Source organism: Tachyglossus aculeatus, chromosome 6, assembly GCF_015852505.1.
Source record: "Tachyglossus aculeatus isolate mTacAcu1 chromosome 6, mTacAcu1.pri, whole genome shotgun sequence".
NCBI lineage: Eukaryota > Metazoa > Chordata > Mammalia > Monotremata > Tachyglossidae > Tachyglossus > Tachyglossus aculeatus.
Genome location: NC_052071.1, coordinates 55,042,144 through 55,058,596, shown reverse-complemented (window position 1 = coordinate 55,058,596; position 16,453 = coordinate 55,042,144). Strand labels below are relative to the sequence as shown.

The 16,453-nt window shown below is 43.0% G+C and overlaps 1 protein-coding gene across 3 annotated transcripts in view; it reads left to right on the top strand.

The window, feature by feature from the left end:
- Positions 1-16,453, top strand: part of PCDH11X (protocadherin 11 X-linked) — a 1,230,124-nt gene that overhangs the window by 123,962 nt on the left and 1,089,709 nt on the right. For all 3 annotated transcript variants that reach the window (XM_038748015.1, XM_038748013.1, XM_038748016.1), the window contains exon 2: positions 5,803-6,385. In XM_038748015.1, the coding sequence (XP_038603943.1) occupies positions 5,846-6,385 (540 nt within the window). In that variant the 5' untranslated portion in view covers positions 5,803-5,845. The remainder of the gene's footprint in view (positions 1-5,802; positions 6,386-16,453) is intronic.

Here is a 16,453-nt window from a genome sequence, read left to right as displayed (position 1 = left end):
TTGGATATAATCCTCTTTATATTCACACACTTGTGCTTGGATTTCTTATATTCATAAAATGCAGATTATCTACCTACATATAATTGTAAGCATGAGGAAATAAATAGTAAACATCATGAGGTATTTTTATCCTCAGTTTCATAAAAGGAGTATAAGGCTTGGAAATCTCAGGGGGCAGAACTTGGAGTGAGTTACTTTATTATGTAATCCCAGTGCTCAACAGTGAACCAGTCAGGCTAAAAATAGGTTCTCTCAGACACTAGTTTGTGTGTGTTGTTGACGGGAGTTCAAAATTTGCTCAGGTGTTGATTTTGCAGCACTTATGGGAGTTGACAATAACTGCTTTAGCTCCATCCCATCGAGAGGCTGCGGGCACAGGGATTTTGAAGGAACAAATTGTGTAGTCATTATTGGAATCACAGAACTGGACTCAAGAGATCATGTGGGTTAAGTTCTGGCTGTGCTGATGGGGAAGCGGCGTGGCACAATGGATAGAGAACAGGACTGGCAGGTGAATGAAAGGTCATGGGTTCTAATCCCAGCGCCGTCCCATGTCTGCTGTGTGGCCTCGGGTGAGTCACTTCACTTCTCTGGACCTGTTACCTCATCTGTAAAATGGGGATTGAGACTGTGAGCCCCATAGAGAAGCAGCGTGGCTCAGTGGAAAGAGCCTGGGCTTTGGAGTCAGAGGTCATGGGTTCAAATCCCTGCTCCCTCAGTTGTCAGCTGTGTGACTTTGACCAAGTCACTTCACTTCTCTAGGCCTTAGTTCCCTCATCTGTCAAATGGGGATGAAGACTGTGAGCCCCTCGTGGGACAACCTGATCACCTTGTAACCTCCCCAGAGCTTAGAACAGTGCTTTGTGCATAGTAAGCGCTTAATAAATGCCATTATTATTATTATTATTATTATTTGGGCAGCAATTTTCTCCAACCCAATTTGCTTATGTCCACCCCAGTGCTCAGTACAGTGCCTGCCACATAGTAAGCGCTTAACAAATAATTGTTAATTATTATGTGCCTCGGTTCTACGACTTGAGGATAAAGAACCTGAGCAGAGGGATTGATTCTAGTGCTGCTGGCTTGTTCAGTGGGGCTCACACTCCCACCAAGCAATTGGGTGCCCCCTGGGACAAGGAGGGTAAAGGGAAGAAAAGCAGCAGTGCTCAATGGAAAGAGCCCGGGCTTAGGAGTCAGAGATCATGGGTTCAAATCTCGGCTCCGCCAATTGTCAGCTGTGTGACATTGGGCAAGTCACTTAACTTCTCTGTGCCTCAGTTACCTCATCTGCAAAATGGGGATGATGACTGTGAGCCCCACGTGGGACAATCTTATCACCTTGTATCCTCCCCAGTGCTTAGAGCAGTGCTTTGCACATAGTAAGCGCTTAACAAATGCCATCATTATTATTTATTATTATTAAGGGCTCCTGCATAAGTAGAGCAGTTCTCTTTCCCCTGAACCAACAGCAACAGTGATAAACTTGTACTTCCAAAGCACTTAGTACAGTGCTCTGCACACCGTAAGCGCTCAATAAACATGATTGAATGAATGAATGAACAGCAGGATTCAGAACCTGCTGAGAATTGGGTGATAAACCTTTCCTTAGGGATGAATGTTTAATTCACTTGGCTGAAAGGCATTTATCCTCGCAATGATTTTTTAAACACTTTGTTTAAAATAGATACATATGTGACTATATAGTACTAAAGTACTTGGTACTAAATAGTCACATACATATCTACTGTCATTAGCGTAATTTTTTCTCCAGCCTAAAGAGAGCAAAATATCCGTACTGAGATAGGTGTACCTTCACATAACAAATTCTGCCCTAGATCATCGACTAGAGCATCATTGACCATTTGGGGAGTCAATTGCCACTAAATATTGAGAACTTCCTTAATTACATATTTAAATGCATTCATACTTTTCTGTAATGGATTTTGAAAATGACCACCTGTTAGCAGATATTTTGATGGCTGCATTCCTGAAAGCTGCATTAACCCCTATTTAATGATGAAAATAGAACAGCTGGTAGAGTGTGGTGCCTTGCAAAGGAAGTTGTATTTTGCGTATGCGGAATGACTTTGCTACAAAGAAAATCCAGAAGCCCATTAAAATGCTTCATCATGGCTGAGATAAAAGGAAATTAAGAAATAAATTGAACAGAGAACAGGGTGAGTTAGCGTGATTTTTTAGCCCAAAGGATAAAGCGTTGATGGAAGGGGAAATGGAAAACGGAAGGATATTAGCGGTGTAAAGAGACTTGCGAGGAGAGATGCTGTAGAGAGGAATGTCGGAAGCTACACATTTACTTCTAGAGTGCTTACATTTTATCCAGGAGGGATACTTTCACTCCACACCTCGTCCTGGAGACTCTGTGGGCATCCCGTGTATAATTATTAGGTCAATTCCAGTTATTCATATTTAAAATTCGAAGGAGTAGTCAAGGGATTGTGCTTAATTTGTTCAATTACAGCAATGAATCTAGTGAATTATAGCAGTTAAGAATGTCCATTGGCCTCTCATTTTCTCTCGCTCTCACTTTCCCACTCTTATTCCAGGTCTAACTCCCCTGTGCTCTCACTCTCTTTTTTCCTCTCTCTCTTTCCATTTTTATACATGCTAGTATCCAGTATCAGTAACAGTATTCTTTAAATCATATACTGTGGGTAGAGCATTGTTTTGGAGGAAAATACAGAGAGAAGGAAAGGAGGAAATTTCTGTCTCAAGGAGCTTACATTCTAATGAAGGCATAGTTTGGTCTCATGTGATTGGGTTTTGTAATTTTAATCTGTGGCACCTGTGGTTTTTTCTTTGTCGAGAAACTCTGGTCACTTAAGAGCCCAGGGTGTGTTCAGCATCTTCCAGAGAAGTTTTTGCTACATTTTGGGCATTTTATTTTTAAAATTGTTATTTTTAAACAACCCTCAGTGCTGCTTACTACGTTCCCCCCCCCCACCACCGGTGGTGGTCCTAATCTATTTTATCCCCATTGAACAGATGAGGAAACAAGCTCAGAGAGGATAAATGACTTGCTCAAGGTAAAGCTGGGATTCAAACTCCTGTTTTCTAACTCCCAGTCCTGTGTTCTTTAAACTAGGCTATGAGATATTTGTTTCATTTGAGAGTTGATTTGAATGGGTGTGTGTGTGTTTATGTGTGCATTTGTCTCAGGACCCTGTGCATTGCATGACCACTGAAACATCATTTCCTCCGGCTTACAGTAACAACTGAGCCAATGTTTCTTTCCAAGAACTGTTAAAGGTTCACATCCTGTAACCTTATTAAACTACCCTTCTCCATTTACATAGCTCCCGAGGTGACAGAACCAAGACTCGTCGGTTATTTTTGACCAGATATTTCATTAGGTTCTTTTGGGAACCAAGTGATTTGCCAGGGTTTTCTGAATGTTCTTACCTTGCACTTCAGAGAAATGGTTACAGGGCCAGCAAGTCAGTTGACCAGGGTCACCGGACAGACTGGCACTCACGGCCCCTGAGTTTCCCCATAATGTTTCTCTTCTGGGCCGCACTGTGTCCAATGGTTATGAATCCAGATAGTACTGAGTAATAATAATAATAATGATGGCATTTATTAAGTGCTTACTATGTGCAAAGCACTGTTCTAAACGCTGGGGAGGTTACAAGGTGATCAGGTTGTCCCACGGGGAGCTCACAGTTTTAATCCCCATTTTCCAGATGCTGAGGCCCCGAGAAGTTAAGTGACTTGCCCAAAGTCACACAGCTGACAGTTGGTGCAGGCAGGATTTGAACCCATGACATCTGACTCCAAAGCCCGTGCTGTTTCCACTGAGCCATGCTGCTGCTGTTGTACACAAAACCCTGACATTTGGGAGGTGGTAGTCGACACGGTGTCTGCTCTCAAGGAGATTGCTATCTAGCAAGGATAGAGCACGAGCCTGAGAGTCAAAAGCACCTGGGTTCTAATACTGGCTCCCCCACTTGCCTGTAGTGTGACCTTAGGCAAGTCATTTCACTTCTCTGTTCCTCAGTTCCCTTATCTGTAAAAACGGGGGTTAAGACTGTGAGCTCTGTGTGGGTCATGGACTGTGTCCACCTTGATAAGCTTGTATCCACCCCAGTGCTTAGTACAGTGCTTGGCACGTGGTAAACGCTTAACAAATACCCTAAAAAAAATAAAGTAGCGTCAGTCACCAAAATAAATTACAGATGGAGGAGAAGGGATATGAATGTAAGTTTTTGCTTACGCAACAGAGTATGTATGAAATGTATGTAAGTGCAGTGGGTTGTTATGTATGTAAGTGCTGTGGGTTGTGATGAATACATAAGTGCTCAGGTGATGTTAATTGAAGGTGAAGGGAGGGGCCGTAACCTGGGGAGAGGAAAAAAATTGTAATGGTCACGTAGAAAAGATGTGATTTGAAATTGGGAAGAGTTGTTCATTTTACACTCTCCTAGAGGCTGGAATTGGGGTGGCTAGGTGCTCCTCCACGTGTGTCTGCCGTGTGACCTAGAGCAAGTCACTTCACTTTTCTGTGCCTCAGTTACCTCATCTGTAAATTGGGGATTGAGACTGGGAGCCCCACGTGGGACAGGGACCATGTCCAACTCGATTTGCTCGTATCCACCCCAGCACTTAGTACAGTGCCTGGCACATAGTAAATGCTTAACAAATACTATCGTTATTATCAAGATAGTGGTAGAGAGTGGGGAGTGACCTTTCCCCAATTCATTCATTCATTCAGTCGTATTTATTGAGCGCTTACTGTGTGCAGAACACTGTACTAAGTGCTTAAATACCAATATCAAGTCCAGGCAGAAATCTAGGACCAAATCCCAGGAAGGCCTGTGGCTTCCTGCATGCTCACTCTGGAGCATCAGTGGATCACCTTGGCCTGATAAATCCAGGGAGCCGGCTCTGGGAAGCAACAGAAGTAAGGACAATATTCCCAGAGCATGTTGTCCCCTGCCACTCTGTCTCCCCTCCAACCCCTTCTCCCCCCCTCACCTCCCCGCCCCCACCAAAATGCTAAATGTAGTAATGACTTCATTCCACTCTTCACGACTGAAGCTATTTGCTTTAGTATCCTTGGCCAAATTTCAGGGTCCATCTTAGGATATTAGTCACCCAATATATGTTTAATTGATTTATTTTTGCTGAGATCATGTCTTCCTCTCCGTAAATGCCTATATTAGGTTTTATTACATCATTTATGACATTCTGATTGTGTTACACGGCTTCAGCTCCCAGACACTGATATTAGGCATTATCAATAACCAGGCCTTTCAGAGATATAGCACCGCTAAAATTAAATATCCATGTCACCACTAGGGAAAGGCTACATTAACAGCCAAAATATATGGCTAAAAATAAGTGGACATATTTTGTGATTACTCATCTCTTCTGTTTCTTCCATTTATTGAGTTATCCACGTACTAAATAATACGCCCATTGCCTGAAGATTTCCTGTCATATGTGTAGCACCTCAATATTTTCCTTTTATGCATGTCATTCTGTTGGCTTCCTAGCTACGGCATTACTCCGACAGCAGCTCAGGGTTGCCAATTCTTTGACCACGGCAACATGTACAAGAGCAGCCCTCATTTAGGTGTGATTTTTTGTGTTGTGTTTGGTTTCATTTGTGGGTCTAGGGTTGAAAAATCAGGCATTTACCCAGCAGTTTTCCCAATATACTGTAGCATTTCACTGATCAGAGTTTCAACCGTTCTCGCTTCGTTCGGGAAGGATATCCAGCCTGCATTTTTATGGCATTGTAATAATTTCTCTCTTTCCCTTTTCTTCTCTCTCCTCTACCAGCCTTCCTTGGTTTCTACAGAAAGCCTCATTAGCCATTCTGGAGATGGACTTGCTCTCTGGAACCTACCTCTTGGCAGTCCTATTAGCCTGTATCGTATTCCAGTCTGGTGCTCAGGAGAAGAATTATACGGTGCGGGAAGAACTGCCAGAAAATGTCCTGATTGGCAATTTGCTCAAGGATCTCAACTTGACACTCGACCCGGAAGTGCCCTTATCCGCACCGCTCCAGTTCAAACTGGTGTACAAGACTGGGGACGTGCCACTGGTACGCATCGAAGAGAACACCGGCGAGATCTTCACCACCGCCAACCGCATAGATCGGGAGAAGCTGTGCTCGGGCATCTTCAGCGAAAATCGCTGCTTCTATGAGGTGGAGGTCGCCGTCCTGCCAGACGAAGTCTTCCGGTTGGTCAAGATCCGCTTCCTGATAGACGATATCAATGACAACGCTCCTCTCTTTCCCTCCACCGTGATCAACATCTCCATCCCCGAGAACACCGCCATCAACTCCCGATACTCTGTCCCTTCGGCCGTCGACCCTGATATCGGAGTGAATGGCATCCAACATTATGAGCTGCTTAAGGTAGGGTATATTCCTTCTTTCATTCTAGAAATCCTCTCACTGTATGAATTCGTTATGTAGGGCTACCTTGGGGCTATAGAATACATTCTTCAAATCGAGAATCACTAGGCTGGACCTCAAGACGTCAGTATAATTTGTGTATCATTGTGTGCTGATATGTGCACTCACAGATGTATATGCTCACATGCCTCACGGAGAACTTTATCCTGTGGTGCTGCAGTTTTGAATCCACAACTCTATAAAAACTTAAAGTTCTCGGCATCAGCCATCATTGTGTGAGTTACGAATGGGAAATGCCCAAAACTACAGATTTGGTGTTTCATGTGTTTCCTCTCTGCTGAATTAGCAGTGCAAAGTGGTTAGTACAGTGCTCTGCACACAGTAAGCACTCAATAAATACGGTTGAATGAATGAATAATAACCCTGTCGCAAAACCAGGCCAAAAAGCAAATCAGAGATTCCAAGGCCAGTCGGAAAATTTTTCCAGGTGTGATTTGTTGACCCAAAGCTATGGTTTGCCCTTCACCAACAGTGTAAAGGGGTGCCTCAGCAAAATGACACAGTTTCAGTGCTGAAAGTGTTTTTCGGTAAAGGGTGGGGATGACTGTTTTTACAGAATTCAGCCTGCAAGGATCTTCCTTCTACAAAAGTGGAATCCTGGAGACCAGCCTGTCCAGGGATAAACGTAGAGTATCCACCATATAAACCAAAGCAGTTTCAATTCCCCACAAGAACCAAGTGCAGAGCTTATTTTCAGCTGAACAAATAAGCCTTCAAATATCTGTGGGACTTACCTTTCCTCCAGAAAGATAGTATGCCAGACACATTGTGATGTGTGGGTGAGAGCAACTCGGATCACCTCCAAGTTGTTGACATCATTGAAAAGATGATTTCAAATTACCATTTTATTATGAAATTCACAGTGAGTTGTTTCCTGAAGTCCGTATTTTAATTATAAAGCAGCTCAGCATCTACTGTGAGGAGTTTAAGCATGCAGGTGTTTTCATAAGCACAGGTACAGGTGAATCATTTCAGCTTCCAAATCTTCCACAGCTTCAGATTGTCTGAGTACTTTCAGGAATAAGTCTTTGATCGATCAAGCAATCAATCAGTAGTATTTATTCATAATAATGATGGTATTTGTTAAGTGCTTACTACGTGCCAAGTACTGTTCTAAGCTCTGGGGGAGATACAAGGTAATCAGGTTGTCGCACGTGAGGCTCACAGTCTTAATCCCCATTTTACAGATGAGGTAACTGAGGCACAGAGAAGTCAAGTGACTTGTCCAAAGTCACACAGCTGATCGGTGGCAGAGCTGGGATTAGAACCTACGACCTCTGGCACCCAAGCCCGTGCTCTTTCCACTAAGCCACGCTGCTCACTGAGGACTTACTGTTCACAGAATCCTGCACTTAATGCCCGGGAGAGTACAATGGGGTTAATATTCCTTATCTCTGCCTTTAAAGAGCTGAAAATATAGTTGAGGAGGGTGGAGAGCAGATATTAAAATACATTACAGGTAGGAGGAAACAGTTCAGTAAATACGATTGAATGAATGCAGTATGAAATGGGTATATAAAGTGGTACACAGATGCAGTAAGGTTGTGGATGAAGGGGCAAGTGGCAGTTGGGAGATGAGAGATTAACAGGGAAGCCTTCCCTGGAGGAGGTGTGATTTCAGAAGGTCTTCGAAGTTGGGGAGACCGGTGTTTTGCTGGGTGTCAAGGGGGAAGAAGTTCAGAATACACGAGAAGACTTGAGCAAGAGGATGGCAGTGGGAGAGACAATCAATCAATCAATCGTATTTATTAAACAAGAAAGAGGCATGGTGAATAGGTAGGCCTTGGGAAGTGCAAGCGCTCTTACATGAGGCAGTTGGATGAGGCATCTGTTAGATGAGGTTATATGTTGCCAATTTGTACTTCCCAAGCGCTTAGTACAGTGCTCTGCACATAGTAAGCGCTCAATAAATAGATTGATGATAATGATGATGATGAGGCAGTTAAGTTGCTGAAAGTTCAGTACCTTCTGTTCTGCCATAACGCATGATTCCCCCGTGCATTTTGACGACTCTTATAGAGAATTAGGAATGTCTCTGTTTAGTGCCATATTGTACTTTCCCAAGCGCTTAGTACAGTGCTCTGCACACAGTAAGTGCTCAATAAATACAAATGAATGAATGAATGAGTGAATATGCTTCCAACAACATTAACCTGTGGGGAGTCAACACTTACATGCTTAGTAGAGTGCCCTGCACACAGTAAGTACTCAATAGCATTGATTGATTTGAAGAAATTGTTGTGTACATAACAGTGTGGGTTTTCCTTAATGCCAGGTTATGTAAAAACACAACACCTCTGTTATAGGAAGGCTTGGTTATGTAGTTATGGGGACCCAGTTGGCTTAGAACTAGCTCTGAGGTTGATTTGGGGTTTACAGAAAAAGGTAGGGAGGAGGGTGGAGAAGTGTTAAATATGAAATAAAGTGTCTGTAACCAACCAACCGATGTAACATTAAAAAACTGAGAGTTGAAATCAGAGTCACTGCTTGACACCCCAAAAAACGGATTCACAGATGAATGTGTGATCTAAAGGAGAAAGATTATGGAGACTGAACAATCGCATGTGTTAACATTTAGAAGAGGTATTTTCAATCAATTAACAGTCACATCCTTTAGTGAAAGTTAGTCACTTCTTAGTTGGATACCGTCAAAAGGGCATCCTTCTCCTGGTAATTTGTGGGTTGGTATTGAATCTGAAGTACGCTGGGCTGGTGAACGATGAATTTTGTCGGATCTTCCCTCGGGCAACATAACGGATTTCAGTGAAACCTTGAATGTTTTACAAATCCTGAAATGTGCCAACAATCCAATGCCACTCCAGTGCTCAGGTAATTTTAGGTTCGTGAAAACTGTGTTGTCATTTGGGTTTATTTGGAAAGGTTGTCTGCAAACAACAAAAGAAAGGCAAGGCAGCAACCTAAAGGGGAGCTTTAGGAAGGGACTGCTCTCCTGTTATTTTGGCCGCCAGTGTATGAAGCTCTTAGAGCAAAGGGCCACTGGTACGGCCCTGTGGACATACACAATACGTCCTGTCTGCTCGTTAAAAATAATGAGAATGCCACACAAAGCTTAGCCCTGGGCATGCGGAGGGGCATGACTTGGGAGGTGTTAATTGAGTAGACTTTTGACTTGCAGAAGGCATTGTCATGAAAGTGATGTATTTTGGGTGGGGAAAGAAGCAAAGTGTTATGATTCATCTGCGATCTTTATTAACTTTTACAATGAGAGTTGAAAGTAACTAGGTCATCCACAATGATTTCTTTTAAAAGATCACTGCTTTTATAAAATAGGACCAAAGTGAAATTAATGTTCACTTGCTCTACTTTTTGGAGAAAAGATCAGGACAGCGAGAGCAGAATGAGTTTATCCTAACCAGGGGGATTAAAAAGGGATCAGAGAGGTTTTAAAAATACACTGAAGAGGTGGCAGAATGTAAGGGCCATTTACAAATGAGAAGTGCATGAAGAGTCCAAAACAAGCAACCAAATGGAGAGTGGGCAGGGACCAGATTTAATAGCATTTTTCCATCCCAAATCAAAATTCATTTGCAGGACACGGTGAAACTTTCTTCCAAAGGGCGAGGTTAATATTTTAAGTAAAGCTTCCCAATAGGTGCCAGTGACTTTTCTCTTCCCTTACTAAAATGGGAATGAAGTTGAGAAGCTCAGGGTGGCTTAAGTGCAAGAAGGGAGACATAAAATGGTGAAGTGTTCCATATTTCTGTTGGTAGGTTCCGTACCAGGTGTTTTCAGTTTTATTGAAGGTGCTGAGCCCTCAGTAGGGGTTCAATAAGAAGTGATTATAGTCCCTCCTCTCTGGGACTTTCTTCCCCAATCTTTTTCTGTAGAAAAAGTGCTTGCTACTTTGCAGTCTCTTCCTCCCTCTAGACTCCTGTAGACTCTAAGCTCATCCTCTAGATCGTAAGCTCACTGTGGGCAAGGAATGTGTCTGTTTATTGTTAAATTGCCCTCTCCCAAGCACTTAGTACAGTACTTTGCACACAATAAAGCCTCAATAAATACGATTGACTGTCTGACTCTCCTTCTGCTTCACTCAAAATATTCAGTCAGTGGTATAATAATTATGGTATTTGTTAAGTGCTTACTATGTGCAGAGCATTCTTGTGCCATCTTAGGCAATATAACCTGAAATTTTTTTGTAAAGTAGCACCAGCTAGTACAAAATACCAATTGTACACCATGTAAAGTAATAATAATAATAATAATTACAGTATTTGCTAAGCACTTACTATGTGCCAGGCACTGTACTAAGCGCTGGGGTGGATGCAGGGAAATCAGGTTGGGGACAGCCCCTGTCCCAGGTGGGGCTCACAGTTGCAATCCCCATTTTACAGATGGGGAACTGAGGCCCAGAGAAGTGAAGTGACTTGCCCAGGGTCACACAGCAGATAAGTGGCAGAGGCAGAATTCTAACCCATGACCTTCTGACTCCCATTCTTTTGCTTGATCCAATGAGCCATGCTGCTTCTGTACATATATACACACACACACACACATATATATATATATATATATATATACTTATATGTGTATTTATTCATATATTAGAGAAGCAGCATGGTCTAGTGGCAAGAGCCTGTTTTTGGGAGTCAGAGGATGTGGGTTCTAATCCCATCTCCGCCACTTGTCTGCTGTGTGACCTTGGGCAAGTCACTTCACTTCTCTGTGTCTCAGTTACTCCATCTGTAAAATGGGGACTCAGACTGTAAGCCCCCACGTGGGACTAACTGATTACCTTGTATCTATCCTAGTGCTTAGAACTGTGCTTGGCACATAGTATACGCTTAACAAATACTATCATTATGATTATTTATAATTATATTTTATATTTATATGTGTATACCCTGGCTACGTTTTATTTTTTTGTCTGTTTCCCCCTTCTAGACTGTGAGCCTGTTGTTGGGTAAGAGCCGTCTCTATATGTTGCTGACTTGTACTTCCCAAGACCTTAGTACCATGCTCTGCACCCAGTAAGCGCTCAATAAATGCGATTGAATGAATGACTGAATGCTCTGCACCCAGTAAGCGCTCAATAAATATGATTGAGTGAATGAATGAATACGTTTATAGTAAGAGGAAAAAAGTTCATTAGGGTCTAGTAATATTAATAAGGTGAATTTATTAGTGTTAAATTATTAGTGTTAGTATGTTAGGGTATCTTTATTAGTGAAATTCTCTCAAAACTCAGGCTGTTTGTCCTCCCTACTGCCTCCAGAAACAGGAAAATTGGAGTAACTTTGAACTAGTACCAGTTTGTTGGGCCCAGAATCTCAAAACCCAGTGAGTTTTGTTAGGTTTTGAGTTTCTTTATAAATTAAAAATTCTAGATGAAATCCAACTCTGGAAAGAGGAAAGAACAAAAAGATCAGTATGAGAGAAATGAGGAAGATTTAACCACAAAAAATTGATCTTATACAATCCAGGTGAGGAAGAAATAACCAAAAAAAACGGTGTAGTGTAGGTAGAGGGGAGGATAGGGAGCAAGAAAGAAAGAACAGATTTTGAGTACCTGCATGTTAGAGCTTGAGATCTGATTGAATCACCACAACTTCCAGTTTTTTTCTGGACAGGGCAGGCAACTGTGTCTATATTAGATCATTAGATGAAGGTGGTTGGGAGTGATGAAAAGGAACTAAATAGAGAAGTATTGTGGTCTAGTGGATAGAACACAGATCTGGAATAATAATAATGGTATTAAGTGCTATGTGCCAAGCACTGTTGTAAGTGCTGGAGTTAGATATGAGGTAATGAAGTTGGACATAGTAATTGGGTAACTGAGGACCAGAGACGTAACTTACCCAAGGCCACGAGCAGACAAGTGGCAGAGTTGGTATTAGAACCCACGTCTTCTGAGTCCTAGGCCCATGCTGTTCCTGGAAGTCAGAAGGGTCTGGGTTCTAATTCTGCCTTTCCACTTTTCTGTTGTACGCCCTCGGACAAGTCACTTAATTTCTCTGTGCCTCAGTTCCTTCGTCTGTTAAATGAGGATTAAGACTGTGAGCCCTGTGTGGGACATGGATCTCGTCCAACCTGATTAGCTTGCGTCTACCTCAGTCAGTTGTATTTATTGAGCACTGACGGTGTACAGAGCACTGTACTAAGCGCTTGGAAGCGTAAAGTATAACAATAAAACACACAAGTTTCCTGTCCACAAAGAACTTACAGTCTAGAGAAGCAACGTGGCTCAGTATAAAGAGCATGGGCTTTGGAGTCGGGGTCATGGGTTTGAATTCCGCCGCTGACAATTGTCAGCTGTGTGACTTTGGGCAAGTCACTTAACTTCTCTGGGCCTCAGTTACCTCATCTGTAAAATGGGGATGAAGACTGTGAGCCCCCCGTGGGACAACCTGATCTCCTTGTAACCTCCCCAGCGCTTTCCGACTTGTACTTCCCAAGTGCTCCGACTTCTACTTCCCAAGGGTTTAGTACAGTGCTCTGCACACAGTAAGGGCTCAATAAATACGATTGATTGATTGATTAGAACAGTGCTTTGCACATAGTAAGCACTTAATAAATGCCATCATTATCATTATTTTTATTCCTTGAGTGGGAAATAGGCATTAATATAAATAGATGAAATTACAGATATGTACAGAAGTGCTCTTGGTCTTGGAACATGAGGGTATGAATAAAGGGAGCAAGTCAGGTCGATGCAGAAGGGAGGGCTTAGTCAGGAGAGGCCTTTTTGAGGAGATGTGCCTTCAATAATTAATTAATTAATGATGGCATTTATTAAGCGCTTACTATGTGCAAAGCACTGTTCTAAGCGCTGGGGCTTTGAAGAGGGGGAAAGTCATTGTCTGTGGGATATGAGGAGGGAGGGTATTCCAGGCCAGAGGCAAGCTGGGGATGAGGGGTCCGCGGCGAGATAGATAAGAATGAGGTACATCATCATCAATCGTATTTATTGAGTGCTTACTGTGTGCAGAGCACTGTACTAAGCACTTGGGAAGTACAAGTTGGCAACATATAGAGACAGTCCCTACCCAACAGTGGGCTCACAGTCTAAAAAGCTACAGCCAGAAGGTTAGCAGTAGAGGAGCAAAGTGTGCAGGCTGGATTGTAGTAAGAGAGTAGTGAGGTGAGGTAGGAGGGGGCAAGGTGATTGACTGCTTAAAAATCTGACAGGAGCAAGAGGCAAAGATGAGGAGCAAGTGAAATGGACCTGTTAGCGGAAGCTGTCTCAAGGAAGGTATAAAATGCAGTCCGTGTAGAAGTGTCATGTCGCCCTTTAGGGGAAATCCACCGGCCTGTCTGCAACACCTGAAACATTGTTAGACATGCAGGTTTAATAGCACAGTCGTCTCATCCCAAGGCTCTATGGGGGTGGGGAAGAAATCCTTCTTGATTTTACTGCCTTTCATCCCACTCTGTTGTCATAACAGCAGATATGATAGGATTCTCTGGGGAAATCACTGGGTGGGATCAACTTCATTTGGTTGCAAAAAGGCATCAGGGAACAGTTGAGTCCCCCTGTAGTGTGAGGTGCTGGGTAGGTGTATAGGAGGAAGGGGATCTCAGGATCCCAGGAAGAACTTAGGTGGTTTAAAGGGTTAAGCGTCCCATTGGCTTTCACTCAGCTGGGGCACAGGTTCATTCAATCATTCATTCAATTGTATTTATTGAGCACTTTCTGTGTGCAGAGCACTGTACTAAGCGCTTGGGAAGTACAGGTTGGCAACATGTAGAGACTGTCCCTACCCAACAATGGGTTCACATTCTAGAAGGGGAAGACAGACAGCAAAACAAAACATGTGGACCGGTGTCAAGTCGTCAGAACAGCTACCCATGGGGGTGCGGATTGAGTAGGGTGTCAGATCCCGAGAGTCAGAACATTATGTATTCTAATCCCGGCTCCCCTACCTGTCTGCTGTGGGAACTTGGGCAAGTCCCTTCACTTCTTTGTGCCTCAGTTACCTCATCTGTAAAATGGGAATTGAGACTGTGAGCCCCACATGGGACAGGGACTGTGTCCAACCCAGTTGGCTTGATCCACCACAGCACTTAGTACAGTGCCTGACACACAATAAGCACTTAACAAATACTACAATTATTATTATTCTGATACACGTGTCCACATGTTTTGTTGTCTGTCTCCCCCTTCTAGACTGTGAGCCAGTTGTTGGGTAGGGACCATCTCTATATGTCACCAACTTGTACTTCCCAAGTGCTTAGTACAGTGCTCTGCACACAGTAAGCGCTCAATAACTACGATTGAATGAATGAATGAATGAATTTATTTATGTTCTTTTTTTGTTGTTAATCACTTACTCTGTGTCAGGCACTGCATTAAGAGCTAGAAGAGATACAAGATAACTTCGATTGTGGCGGAGTTGGGATAAGGATACCAGGTCTATGGCTCCCAGGCCTGTGTTCTTTCAATTAGGTTCAATTAGGCCGTGCTACTTTCCTTTTATTTGCCCTGGTGGGTTCTCGGCACATCATAAGCATTTAAAGAATACCACAGTTATTATTGTTACTATTAAATTAGGTTCCTCCCCCTTCTAGACTGTGAACCCTTTGTTGGGTAGGGACCGTCTCTTCATGTGGCCAACTTGTACTTCCCAAGCACTTAGTACAGTGCTCTGCACACAGTAAGCGCTCAATAAATATGATTGAATGAATGAACGAATGACATGGAAGATGACGAAAGGGAGATTTAAGCAGGGGCAGAAGCGAGAGAGACCCTGATTTTACCATCTAGTTCCCAGGAACAAGTCACGTTCTTTGGTAAAATGTTTCCAAACTCAATTAGTATTTACAATTAATGATTTTAAATTGAGTCAATGGAGTAGTGATGGCATTTATTAAGCACTCACTGGGTGGAATGGACTATACAAAATGCTTGAGAAATACACTATCAAGTCACACTGCAGATGTTACACTGTAATGGGGGAGACTGCTTTAATTTTGTGTGTGATTTGGGTACCACTGGAAACTAGATGTAAGCTCCTTTGATAGTCTGTTTACCACTCCTGAGCCAAGTCCCACCGTTGGGTAGGGACCGTCTGTATATGTTGCCAACTTGTACTTCGCAAGCGCTTAGTACAGTGCTCTGCACACAGTAAGCGCTCAATAAATACGATTGAATGAAATGAACGAAAGTCCCTGCATCATGATCACTGCATCATCCACTTCTGAAATTTATTCTTTATTCAGATTAATATCTGTCTCCCCTTCTTAGGCCGTATGTTTATTGTGGGAAGGGAATGTGTCCATTTGTTGTTGTATTGTACTCTCCCAAGTGCTTAGTACAGTAGAGAAGCTGCATGGCTCAATGGAAAGAGCCCGGGCTGTAGAGTCAGAGGTCATACGTTCAAATCCCGGCTCTGCCAATTGTGTGACTTTGGGCAAGTCACTTAACTTCTCTGTGCCTCAGTTACCTCATCTGTAAAAAGGAGATTAAGACTGTGAGCCCCACGTGGGACAACCTGATCACCTTGTAACCTCCCCGGCGCTTAAAACAGTGCTTTGCACATAGTAAGCATGTAATAAATGCCATCATTATTATTATCATTACAATTGAATGAATGAATGAGTTCTCCACCATGTTACCTAGAATGAAAAGTTGGCACAATGCTGGGAAAATGCCTGAAGAAGAGCAGAATTGTAGTTGATTGTGTGTGTGTGTGTGTGTGTGTGTGTGTGTGTGTGTGTGTGTGGATTGTTCTGGGAGAAAAGGAAACGAAACATGGCTAAATTGTCTTGCGCAGCAGTTGTGTTTCTCATTTGCAACAGGTCAGGGTAGCTCCTCAACGGCAAGCTTGGCTCCATCTGCCTTGGGCCGTGGTAGCATGTGGTGGCATCTGGTGGCACGGCTCCCCTGGTCCTTTCATTCACTCAGCAGTAGGATTCCCAGGGGAAATTCTTCCAGTTGCTATATAGTCACGTGAAAGAAAGTCACGCTGTGATATCAGTTCCCTGGGATGATTATAACAGCATTTTGCCTAAATTTGGAATGGCTGTGCAGAAGATTTGTAGGACTAT